Source organism: Corvus brachyrhynchos, unplaced genomic scaffold, assembly GCF_000691975.1.
Source record: "Corvus brachyrhynchos isolate BGI_N302 unplaced genomic scaffold, ASM69197v1 scaffold597, whole genome shotgun sequence".
Taxonomy (NCBI): domain Eukaryota; kingdom Metazoa; phylum Chordata; class Aves; order Passeriformes; family Corvidae; genus Corvus; species Corvus brachyrhynchos.
The window spans coordinates 1,287,874-1,299,609 of NW_008239000.1; the positions used below are offsets into that span (position 1 = coordinate 1,287,874).

At 45.7% G+C, this 11,736-nt stretch overlaps 1 protein-coding gene across 1 annotated transcript in view; it reads left to right on the forward strand.

The window, feature by feature from the left end:
- The window catches only part of FRAS1 (Fraser extracellular matrix complex subunit 1), a gene marked incomplete at its 3' end in the record, with an annotated part of 113,990 nt that overhangs the window by 58,479 nt on the left and 43,775 nt on the right, over nucleotides 1-11,736 (forward strand). The window contains 4 exon segments of the mRNA XM_017738949.1: nucleotides 596-769; nucleotides 2,802-2,942; nucleotides 4,206-4,349; nucleotides 10,446-10,598. Of these exon segments, the coding sequence (XP_017594438.1) occupies nucleotides 596-769; nucleotides 2,802-2,942; nucleotides 4,206-4,349; nucleotides 10,446-10,598 (612 nt within the window).

The following is an 11,736-nucleotide window of genomic DNA, read 5'->3' on the forward strand; positions in this document are numbered from 1 at the left end:
CCACATGCTTTCAGCTTTCACAGCCCCAGGATTTAGTGATTTCAGGGACTATATTTTTCTTTTTTTGGTGTATGCTGCTGAAATAAATGTACATTGCTTCCAAGTTTTTCTCAACATGAGTTAAGCGGTGGATGAAATTCCACGTGCAGCTGGTATGAAATTCCACATATACCTAGTATGAAATTCCACATGTTCCTGGCATGAAATCCCACGTACATCTGGTAGATTTGCAAAGACCGAGGTCATCTTTGCAGCAGTGGGAAAAGTGAAAATTCGGAAGGTGAATTTCTGCTTCGTGTGAGCCCTTCACACTGTCATTTCTCGCTGTCCCTCCCAGTGAGATGGAGCTCACTGTTGCAATTCGAGAAATTAAAGGAGAATTGGCTGCCTGTGGCATGGGGCTGCAATTTTTTATTTGTTCATCAGCTTTACTCAGGCAAAGAGCTGTTCCTCGGGGGTGAGGGGAACGATGTCAAAGTATTTTTCTAAAATTCCTGTTCTGTTGTAGAAAGCACAGGTTGTTGGGCCTTGTCATTGTCTCTGGGAAAGCTGTCCCAGAGCTGTGGCTCTGATGGCTCTCTCCCTCTGTGTCCAGGTGCCCCCCCACCCTGCCGCTCCTGCGCCGGCCCAGGGGCCACGCAGTGCCTGCGATGCCGGGCGCCCGAGGACGTCCTGCAGCCTCACCTGCCCAGGGAAGGAGCTCTCCATGGCCTTTGCCTCCCCCACTGCCAGTCCCAGTTTCATGTGGATAGCACAGGAGTCTGCAGAGGTGAGAACAGCTGTTCAAAGCCCTGGGGTTTGGGTGTTCGGGGGGAGTTCGTACCATGGTACCATGTTTGGTTTGTATGTGCTGGGAGCCCTGTGCCTGCCATCAGTGTTTAAACTCTGTAACTTTCAAAATGGCATGTTCTAGTACTTTTGAGGGAAAATGTAATCTACATAAGACTCGTGACTAAAAGACTCTGGTACTTTCTTTTTAAGTGCCTGTGTTCAAGCCTGCTCAGCTCAGTGTAGCTTTCTTTCCATTGAAGCTGGGTACATGATTTTTAGCACTGACTTACTTTGAAGCTGGATCAATCCTTAAATCCTTTTCAAAAAAGACTGAGCTTTCTCCTTCTTAGCCCTTGGAGCAGGTCAAGACATCCCACAGCAGTCTTTTCTTTTGTGGAAGGTCTTCTGCTACATGCCCTGCCATCACTTCTCCTGAAATATCAACTAGGAAGCATTTCCATGAAGGCTAGAGTTTGGAAAAGTGGGTAATGTGATGTACGTTGGGGATACATGTGGTTTCCCACCAGTCAGAGAGATAGTGACTTAAGTAAAGTAGTAGTAATAGCAATAGTAACAACACTACTGATGGCTATTTCTTCCTGTTGAAAAAACCTGTCTTTTAAAAGTGGACATAATTTAAAGTCCATTTATTTTGATTTTATCTCTTTGTCTCAGCTCAGTGGAATGAGTATAAGCTCATTTTTTTGCTTTAGAGGATATTATAAAGGAAGAAGTGGCTTTTCTTTTTTTTTTTTTTGGTGGAGTGATTCTGTCTTAAACAGTGCCCTAGACAGGTACCCAGTACTTTGAACTGATTCCTGAAGGCATTCGTGTAGTGAACCATCCATGCAGTGGCTGTTCCTTGGCAGGTAATGGGTTTTCCTGGCTAAGTCCAGGTCGTGGTGTAGAAACTGTGTGAAGGAATCCCTATATTCCTGCCTCAGGTGGGTGAACACACCTGAGCAGAGCTCAGTGACAGCTCTGATTTATGTCACGGGGCAAGAATCCCAGCACAAGCCCTTGTGGTTTTGGCTCTGCTGTGTCACTGGTGGCATTAGAGTAGGAGTTTGATTTATTGTAGAAAGAGGTGAGCATTCAAGATGCCAGACTCTGAGCTCTCACTATAAAATGCTCACACAAGGTTTGTAGGCTGAACCTTTTGGAAAACGCAAATCCACAGCACTGTGCAGAACAGAAGCATGTTCATATGTAGGGCAAAGTGCTGGTTTTGTAGAGTCACAGAATGGCTTGGAAGGCACCTTAAAGATCTCTCTGGCAGCCAGCGAAGTGTAGTTATATAAATTATTCTATTTAATTTCATCTCCTCTGTCCAGCCCTGTGTCTTGTTTCCCCAGAGTCCAGAAGTCTGTGTTCAACTCACACACTGGAAACTGTGGCCTCCAACCGCTGCTCTAGTAAATATGAGGTTTTTAGCTAGTGAGTTTATATATTGTTATTTATTTAATCAGATGGCTTAGCTGAAGATGATTTGGTTTTGGGTCAGTACCAGGAAAGAAGTGCAGTTTTTAACTGTACTCTTCATTCGTGCTGGATCATCCTCGTGATGAGCGTTCGCTTCAGGTGGCCAGTCCACCTCTGTGGATATTTGCTCCAGAATGGCTGATGATAGCTGTTCAGTGATAGAAAACCCTGCCTGGAGTAACTGCAGGGTGATAACAGAAGGTGATTTCAGCAGCTGGTAAGTTTGCAGAACCCCAGGGCTCTTCCAGGGAGGACAACAGCATCACACGGCATCGGGCAGCTCAGCGTTGCATTTCAGTAATGAACTGTGCAGGTGCAAAGAAATATTAAATATGCAGCTGTCTGTGCTTGCTCCTTACCTTCAGGAACTGCTCTCCACTTTGTACTCCTTTCTACCTCTCACAAGCAGAGGATCCTGTAAAGGAAAAATACCTTCCTGTCATCCTTGGGAAGAAAGCAATTCTGGCCATATTTTGAGGCAGTAACAAGCGAAGTAAGCCAGAATTAATTTGGCTTTCTGTGTGTTCTTGTTTTTCCCTTCCCTGCAGAGTGCCACTCCTCCTGTGCAGGCTGCGTGGGGAATTCCTCCCAGGACTGCACGGCTTGCCCGGCTTCCCAAGTGCTGCTGGCGGGCAGGTGCCTCCCCGCGTGTCCCGAGGGGCTGTTCGGCCGCGGGCATCGCTGCTCCTGTGAGTGCCCCTGCAGCTTGCCCTGCTGCCTCTCGTGCCGTGCACCTCCCAGCGGGCATTTCTCAGTGCAATTGGAGATGCTGCCAGATTTTTATGAAGCTGTTTAGGTATTTTCAGGGGAGAATAGGATAGTCCAATTTCAGGGAATGGAATCTCCTCCTAATGGGAGAGAGGTGAACACTTGGAATCATAAATTACACTCCGTTTTTCTCCTCAGGACTGTTTCCCTGAAGATACTTCGTGCTTGGTTTCAGAATGGTGTTCCTAGCTTGTGTGCTGTGGAAAAGACTCTTTAATGGACAGCACCGGAAATTAAAATACTTTTATTAGGCAAAGCCTCAAATTTAGAGAGAAAAACCTTTTCTAAAGTCCATTACTCTATTTATTCAATTGATTCAGCCAAGGAACAACTTTATAAATAGATTTATTTGGCAGGCCATTGTAAAGATTCATCAGTTTTGAAGTGTGCACTGCCACCTTAGAGCTGAGGTAACTGCTGAGTGCTGCTTTACGTGGTTTCAGGCTTAAATTTCAGTGTCAGGAAAGTGGCATCTTGCAAGCTGTGTCCTTTTATTCAGAAAGAGCTTTGAAAGTAGTTTTTAAGAATTTTTTACTGACTGTTAGCCGTAGTATTTTTATCTCCTTCAGATCTGTAGCATGGAAATCTGGCATCTGTCTTTAAAGCTGGAAGGACAGAGAAACAGTCCATGAAATATTTTTGAGTGCACTTAAGCCACTTTCTTTGCCATCTCTTTGTTGAGCTTTTAGCAGACAGAATGGCTAATGAGCTGGCAGGGGATTCCTGCTTTTGAGGCTTTTTTTTTTGGGGTGAAGAAATCATTCCTCATTTTTCCTCTCATGCATATCAAACTCATTCCACAATGGTGTTCATACAGTCCCAAGAGAAGTTTAATTTATCTCCCCTGTGCATCCCACTTTCGTATTTTTATATGCACAAGGATATGCTGGAGGGAGGAGTAACAGAGCCAGTCTCTCTCTCTCTTATATTGTGTGTAGATCTATACCTTGATTAATGTAGGGAACAAATCACATTTTTTAAACTGACAGCCCATTCCTCATCTTGTTTGTTCAGAATGAGGATGTAAGAGCCTTCCAAACCACAGCCCTGCAGTCCCTGGTGCCATGAGACCATTTTATGCCCATGTTTTGTAGGAGTGAATGATGGTGGGAGCTGGTGTTTTGGGGAGGGAGGGGAGAGGGTGCACCACGAGCATAACCAGGAGTGTTGATTTTCTTGCCCAGCCTGTCATCCATCCTGCAAGACATGCCATGGCCCCTCTGATTGGGAGTGCTCCACCTGCCACCCCCATGCCACTCTGGATCGTGGGAAGTGCAGGACAGGCTGCAAGGAGGAGCAGTACCTCAACCTGGTGGGGTATTGTGTGGGTGAGTAATGGGAGCTGCTGTGGGATGATCTGTGTCTGTGCCATTAACCTGCTCCTTCATGCTGCCAGGAAAGCTGCTTAGGTCCTGCTCAGACCTTCAGGAAAAGGAGTTAAGTTAAAATTTGTGATCCAAAGAAGCAGTTTATGGGGCCCTAAAGAAAAACTGGCACAGTAAGTGTTGCTGTGTGCATTTTTGGGAGGTAATAGGATTTCTGCATGGGGGTTATGCTGTGTGGGTGCTCAGTGCCTGCACTTAAGCCCATCATCTGAAACCACTGATTGCATTTATCTGTTTAAAAAGAAAAATCGCTTCTAATCCGTCATACAGACACGTATAAACATATCCTGGGAACTGCTCCAACATTTTCTGAGCTTTATCAAGCCCTTTTTTTTTTTTTTTCTGTGTCAAAAAAAGCTACGGTGTGTGAGGCTTAATCCAGGCTGAACAGTTCCAAATGAGATAAGGAATCATAAGAAAAGGGAAAAATGCATTAGATGTAATGAATATATCCATTGAGAAGCTATTGTTCTCAGTTTAATATGATTCCTTTTCACAGAGACTTCACTTTGCTTACATCTGTGTCTTGGGTAGTCTTTTTATGAAAGACTTGTTTCTTTGCTCTCCACAGATTAATTCTATGAACCATTTCTTCCTTTTAAACAACAGTGATTGTTTTCTCTGCAGAGACAAAAAGAGCAGGGAAAGAAAGCGTGTGAGGAGCAAGAAAATATCCTAAAAGTACTGTACAGCTCCTTAGGAATTCAGGCTGGGGAATGAAGATGTTTCATACAGTCAAATAATTACAATCTGAAATAATTCAGCATTTCAGTGTGAAGAGGTGTCTCTGCCCTGTACAATTTCAGGGGATACAATGGTATTTATTCATGTTCTGGCATGTCAGAGCTCTATGCACTTTATTTCTTCCATCTTATTTCCCCATTAATTTGCATTGTGCTCCCTATGGAAGAAATCCTGTGGAAAAGTGGCCTTCTAGATGTAAATTTCGTTGGGAAAACCTTAGCACCATTTATTGCCAACCAGGATTCTTTCTGAGGAGAGTTAATTCTGCTGCTTTAATTATCCCCTTTTTTGGTGTCATGGACCAATTAGCCTGCTCCCCAAATCCCAGGTGATCAGGGAGATGTCACAGAGCTGGGCAGGAACTGGAAGCAGTGGGTTCCCTCAGGAAGTGTGGAGGGCATTCCTTGTGGCATGGGAACTTTCAGTGTCCATGTGCTTGGATGCATCGATGAAGCTGTGAGAACCCTTGCAGAGGAGCACAACTGAGGTTTTTTGCCTTGACAAAAAAGTTGCTTTGGCCCTGGATCTGCAGTCTGAAGCGTGTTGCTCTTTGAGCTAAAATTATGTCTGGTGTTTAAGCAAAGGATGTTTGTTGCCAGTTCTCCTAGAGATAAAGAGCTCCACATCCAGGTTGTTAAGTTGCACTCATTCTTCTCATTCAGCACTGATTGAAATGCTAAATTTGCCCTTGCAAGTTATTAATTATCAGTTAAAGAGCAGCTGTCCCATAAAAGAGAACATTAAAACCCATGACACTCTCGTAAGATATGATTTGCATCAGAATCTAACAAAGCTTTTTCCTTCACCTCCCAAAGCAATATATTTTTACAATTATCTTCCCATTTGTCTTTAATTCCCAACCCTCCAGGCAGAATTGTGTTACGACTTATAGGGCCTGCTGTGCATTACAGTCACCTGCCATGCTTTATGGACCTGGAGGGGAAAACCTTTCACAGAGGCTGGAAAAAACCAGCTGTCACTCCAAACCATTGCCTGGGAATTAATGGTGTTATTGTGCATGTTACCTGAATGAGGATTGGAACATTTGCCTTGTCAATAGGAAAAAAAAAAAAAGGTCTTGTTTTCAGCAGTTAATCAAATAAGCATTTCACATTTAAGCAGAAGAAAGACAAAGTGTGCTAAACTTTCAAAAAAACGAGTCTCTGAGCTCTGTTTTGGGCACCCAGAATTTGTGCCAGTTCTTCCCTGAGAGTGCTCAACTGACTAACTTGATTTTATAGCCCAAGTGTATGTACAGGAATGTGTTTGAGACTTTAGCCATCCCCTGTTGAGTCCCACAGCTTCCGTGGGTTTTGTTTTCCCAGTTCAGAAACACTCCGTGATTTCCCTCTCCCTCTTGTCCAAGTCGATTCAGCTTCAGGAAACCTTGCAATCACCAGTCTAAAAAACCCCAGCCATTGCTAAAAGTCTTGTCCTGCTCGTAAACCCCTGCCCTCACTTTTCTGATTTCGAATTTCCTTGTTGATCTGGAAGCTTCCCTGTTATCTTTTCATCCTGACTGCATGGAAGGGCAATTAGACAAATGCAGAGGGACTGGACGGAAAGAAAACTGCGAACACCCACAGATACAGAGTCCCCCACAGCTCAGTCTTATCTTCCAGCTGCATCTTCCAGCTGCAGGGGAGCTCCCAATCCCCGTGTTCCGCAGGCCCTGCTTTCTTAGGCTGCGTGCAGTTGGGAGAACGTTCAAAGCTAAACCGGGAGAGCTCGCTCAGGAGGGGGCCTGTAACAAGCTTTGCTGCCTTGTTCTTAAAATTCCAGGAGGGACACTCTGACAGCAAGAAATATACTCAGTTCCTTGTAAAATTAATGAGCTGTTGCTGTCCTTTTAGAGAGACATTGATATCATCACAGAGAGCTGGAGCTTTGCTGAGCAGAGCGAGAGGGGCTTAGCTCCACCAACTCGCTGGCGTGCAGTCTCCTACAGAATCAGCAGCTGAGCTGCCAGAGGAGGAAAAATCCTTTCCCTGCTTTGGTCTGGGCTCCTTTGTGCCCAGCACCATCCAGCTGGATCTCCCACCTCACACTGCCTAGGGAAGCTCTCACAGGATGCAGGCAGAGCCCTGCAAACGCGGTTGCACTTCAGCAAGAATTCACTTTGGTTGTTTTGAGTGACAGATTCCCTTCCAGGTCTTGGAAAAGAGACACAAAAAAACCATTCCAACAACCAAAGCAAGGCAAAAATCCTGGTCAACGGTGTGTATCCTTTTAAACCAACCATACTGATTTGCTTTCTGGATTTACTGTAAGATACCAGAGACTTTTTGCACATTGAGGTGCCTGTAAGGCGTGTGGTGTTTTCAGCCCTGATTTTAAGTCATGCTCTGTCGTAAGCCTCAGACCTCACCTTAGAGTTCAGCACAAAACTTGCATCAGGAAATGCTTTTCTGGAGAGCCCCTAAGAGGGGAGAAATGTTTAAACAATATGAGCGGGTGATTGCTTAGCAAATGGTGGAGCTGAGAGGCAGAAATGCCTCTGGTTTCCTTTGTGAGCATTCACAAACACTTCAGAGAGGATTTTGTCTCCCCAACAGCCTCTTTTGTCTTAAAACAATCTGTAACAGATAAATTCTGTGTAGGAAGGGCACTGTTTTCTTGCTTTATTTGCTAAGAGAAAGCTAAAGAGTGTGTGGAAGTCAAGTAACTCTGGAAATCCATGTAAGTAATTCCATTCTACTTTACAATGAAAGTTGCTTTTTAGCAAGACCAGTGATAGGGAAGGTGATGGGGGTTATTTTTGCATAGAGGTGAAGAAAGAGGAAATCAGAACCAGCTGGAAGGGGTGCAGGAAAACATTTTGTTTGGACAGTGGGAGCCAAGTCAGTAGTCTCAGGAGGATGAGGAGCGAGGCGTTGGGACTACAAGCCAAGTGGTGACAGACTTCCCTAAGAATCCAGTTGGGATACTGGAAGGGGTCTAAGGGAATTAGCTAACTGTGTTGCACTGACCTGCAGCCAGCTGGGGATGTGAAGGCTCCAGAAAGCCCAAATGCCACAGGCTGTAACGTGCCCACTGGCTGAGCTGGAGGGAGGATTGACAGGGAGAAGGCAGAAGCAGGAAACAAGTAGGGCTGTGGGGTGTTATTGAGAAGCACAAAGAAAACATCCCCCTTCTGTTAGTCCTCGCTTCAAAGGGAGCCTGCTGTGAAAAAGTGAAATCATCTCTCCCTAAACAAAGCACTTCAGTTCTTCCCTCACTCTCTCACTCGCTCCCCAATGTCCCTCAAATTCGCCATGAGCGTCAGCCCTGGGTTTTTTGTTGGTGTTGTGTGTGCTTTGATCTCCAGGCTTGCAAAGGAACAAGAGTGTGATGGGGCTGATTCATCCTAAAACAGTAACTGGGAAAACTCTTTCCTCTCGTGGAAGCAAAAAGAGAGGCTCACAAAGAGAAAACTCCGCTGCAGCAGCACAGAGTTTTGTAGATACTTAGATTTTTAAGTGTTAGTTTGGGAAAATCTAGGATTTTTACTGCAGATACTGACTGTTTGATACCCTACACTTTCTCAGCTTCATTTTTATGCTCTGTTTATGAAACCTTTCGACCAGATGTGTTACTCATTCTACCCTGCCAAAGCTCTTTATTAGAGACCAGTGGCTCCAGCAAGAGATTAAAGTGGAGGAGTATTATTTTAGCAGTAAGGAGAGTCGACATATTACCAGGTAAACGTGGAAGTAGAAAAAATCTAATTGGATTTATGTTAATTTTATTGGTTATATGTGCCTAAAACTCTTCACCCCACCTCCAGGCCCGCGCGTACAAATTACAGGTGCTCAGGGCCTTTTGGATGATCTCACAGTCCTTGCTCCTTAAGGTGGGCTGCATGTGATCCTTTCTGGCTCCAGGGACTCCAGAGAGATGGCAGGTCTTTCCACTCCAATGTCAGTGTAGGTCTGGGATCTTTGGCAGTGAAGATTCATGGGATTTATGCCTTGGGTATGGAGTTGTTCTCCTGCACAGTCGGAAGCTGCAGAACGATAACCCCTGTGAGCTGCAGCCAGCCCCTCTGAGGTTGGTCACTGAGTTTGGGAGCATGACTGCATGTGCTGCTTTGCTTTTATCTGAAGCACAGAGTGTCTTCCTGCACACCTTTACCCCAGCTCTGGCCATTAATTCCCCAGCTCCAAGGCTGAGAGCGTGGGGCAGAAACTCGATGGATTACATACCCTGTAGAAGCAGGAGGTGAAGGAGGCAGCTGCTTTAAGGACCTTGGATCCCTGCCTGCAGTCAGGAGTGGATCCATTTCTGAGCTGCTTCTGGGCTTTTGCAGCAGCAGTGTTTGGTAAGAATCACCTGTGTGTGACATGCAGGAGACGTCAGCTGGGGCGAGGCTCCAGCCGCTGCCGCGCTCCTGCAGCTGTGGATGCAGAATTCCTCCAGGCTCTGACGTGAGCCTGTCTTCAGCTTGTAAAATTAGATTGCCTGACAATCTGTAGTAATGCTGTCACAGGAGACAAAAGACAGAAAGGTGAACCTGCAGCAGAAATCTGACAAGAGGCCAGGTACTCAAATCAAGCCTCATTATTACATTTCTTTCAAGACAGTCGTCATTTCCTTTTTAATTTTCTCAATTACCATAATGAGGATTAATTTGGCTTCCAGGTTGCCTTACACTGCACCTTTGTGCACACAAAAGGCTTGTTGTCACATCTTTTGAAGCACCTAAGTTCAGGCAGAGGTCAGGAGACACAAGCCTGTGTCCTGCTGGGGAAAAATGGAAAAACGAAAAGGTTTTGAGGCACTCCAGTGCCACTCTTGGCTTGGCTTTGAGGGCTGCAGTGGCTGTTTCGGGGTATGGGTGTCTCATTTGTGTGGGAAAATGTGAACAGCAGGAAGTACAGGAGAAGGTCATACAGCTGTACAGGTTGTGTTCCTCATTTTTCCACGGTGGGAACAGAGGGAGGTGAGTGCCTAAGGCTTCCAGTGGAGCTGAAGAGAAACCTGTAGGCAGAGGCACCCAAAATCAGAGAAAGGTCTTGGGAAGCAAAGGGCTTTGAGCTGGCTTTGTGCAAAGCTTTCCCAAGCTCACTTAAGGATGGGAAAGAGGATGCTTGAATGAGGCAGGAGGGATGCAGAGGAAAAGAGAAAATGTTGTGGTGCTCAGGAAGAGCACGAGATGAGGAGGAGGCGAGAGGAAAGGAATGCTCCTTGGATGCGGGAATTTTGGGTAGCAGGATGCGCTCTCACAGTTCCATCCCTAACACCCTCCTGGAGTTCTCAGCAAAGTTCTGTGCTGTTCCTCCGTGCTCAGTGTCCCTTGTTCCCTGCTCCCTCTAGACTGCCACCCCCTCTGCCGTCAGTGCGTGGCCAACCTGCGGGACACCGGCAGCGTCTGCCTGAAGTGCCAGAACGCCCGTCACCTGCTCCTGGGGGATCACTGCCTTCCTGACTGTCCTCCGGGACACTACGCCGAGAACGGGGCCTGCAAAAGTGAGTGGTTCCTACACATGCCTCGAGTAGCTGCAGGGAATGCCTGGGTCCTTGTGAGAAGTTCCATGGAATGATTCCTGTTCAGTAGAGAAGCTTTGTCCAGCTGGCACGACACTGCACTGGAACAGATTTTTTTTCTCTTGCTGGTAGGGGTTTCTCAGGATGTTTTGCAGCCTGAGATGGAACATCACCCTAGCTAAGGTCTGTTACTGAGGCTACAGTAATGGCCGAGAAGGTGATGGGTTGTAGCAGCTCCTAAAACAGAAAGCCAATTTCATTCAGCCTTTTAGGCTGGTGTGATGGATGCAGCACCTGTGGCACATTTTATTTTCTAACGTGTCCCTGCATCTCCTCCACTTTTTGTTGTTGATGTGGTTTCATAGTCCAGTCATTGTCTGAGCTGCTTTATATTCCTTGGGCTCTCAGAAGGAAGCAGGTTGCTTTTTTTGGTCTGTGGCTGACAGAGATGTGGTAAAGCTCAAAACCGAGCACAGGGTATTGCAGTTTAGTTTCAGAGAAAGGAACCAAAACCAGAAATTCAGCACAATGTAGATGCTCCTTTGGCAGGAAGTGGCATTTCCTAATCTAGTTTAGGGTGGGTAATATTTCAAAGGTTCTCTCCAGCATTCCGGGAGCTGTGTGTTTATTTACCTGTTTTTGACAAATGAGATCTCAGAGCTGTATGAAACATACCCTGTGTCACTTGATTGGAAAGGCCCCTGAGAGAGAGAGGTTTTGCCTTCCTGGAAATGTAAGCCTAGGGACAACATTTCTTCCCTTTGGTTGATAGATTTCATTTAAAAGGAGTTGTGCATTATTCCGACTGTGTCAACTCATAGGACATTTTGTCCTGGCTTTTAAGATCCCCAGCACAGCTCACTGTGGTCGCTTCTGATTGTTCGCCCACTCTCACTCATGATTAATTTTATACCTATCATGACAGATGTAATGATGGCATCAATCTTTAGCTAAAGGCCTGTCAAGAAGTAAAACAGACTAATAATTTTGTATGTAACCTCTCTGGAGAAAGCAATAGGGTGCATTGGCCTCAGCCATTGTGATATTTTAAATCTCTTTGGTCAGACTAAGAAATGAGCCTGAGAAGTCATGAGGGAAATGGGGAGAGGGTGCATGGAGA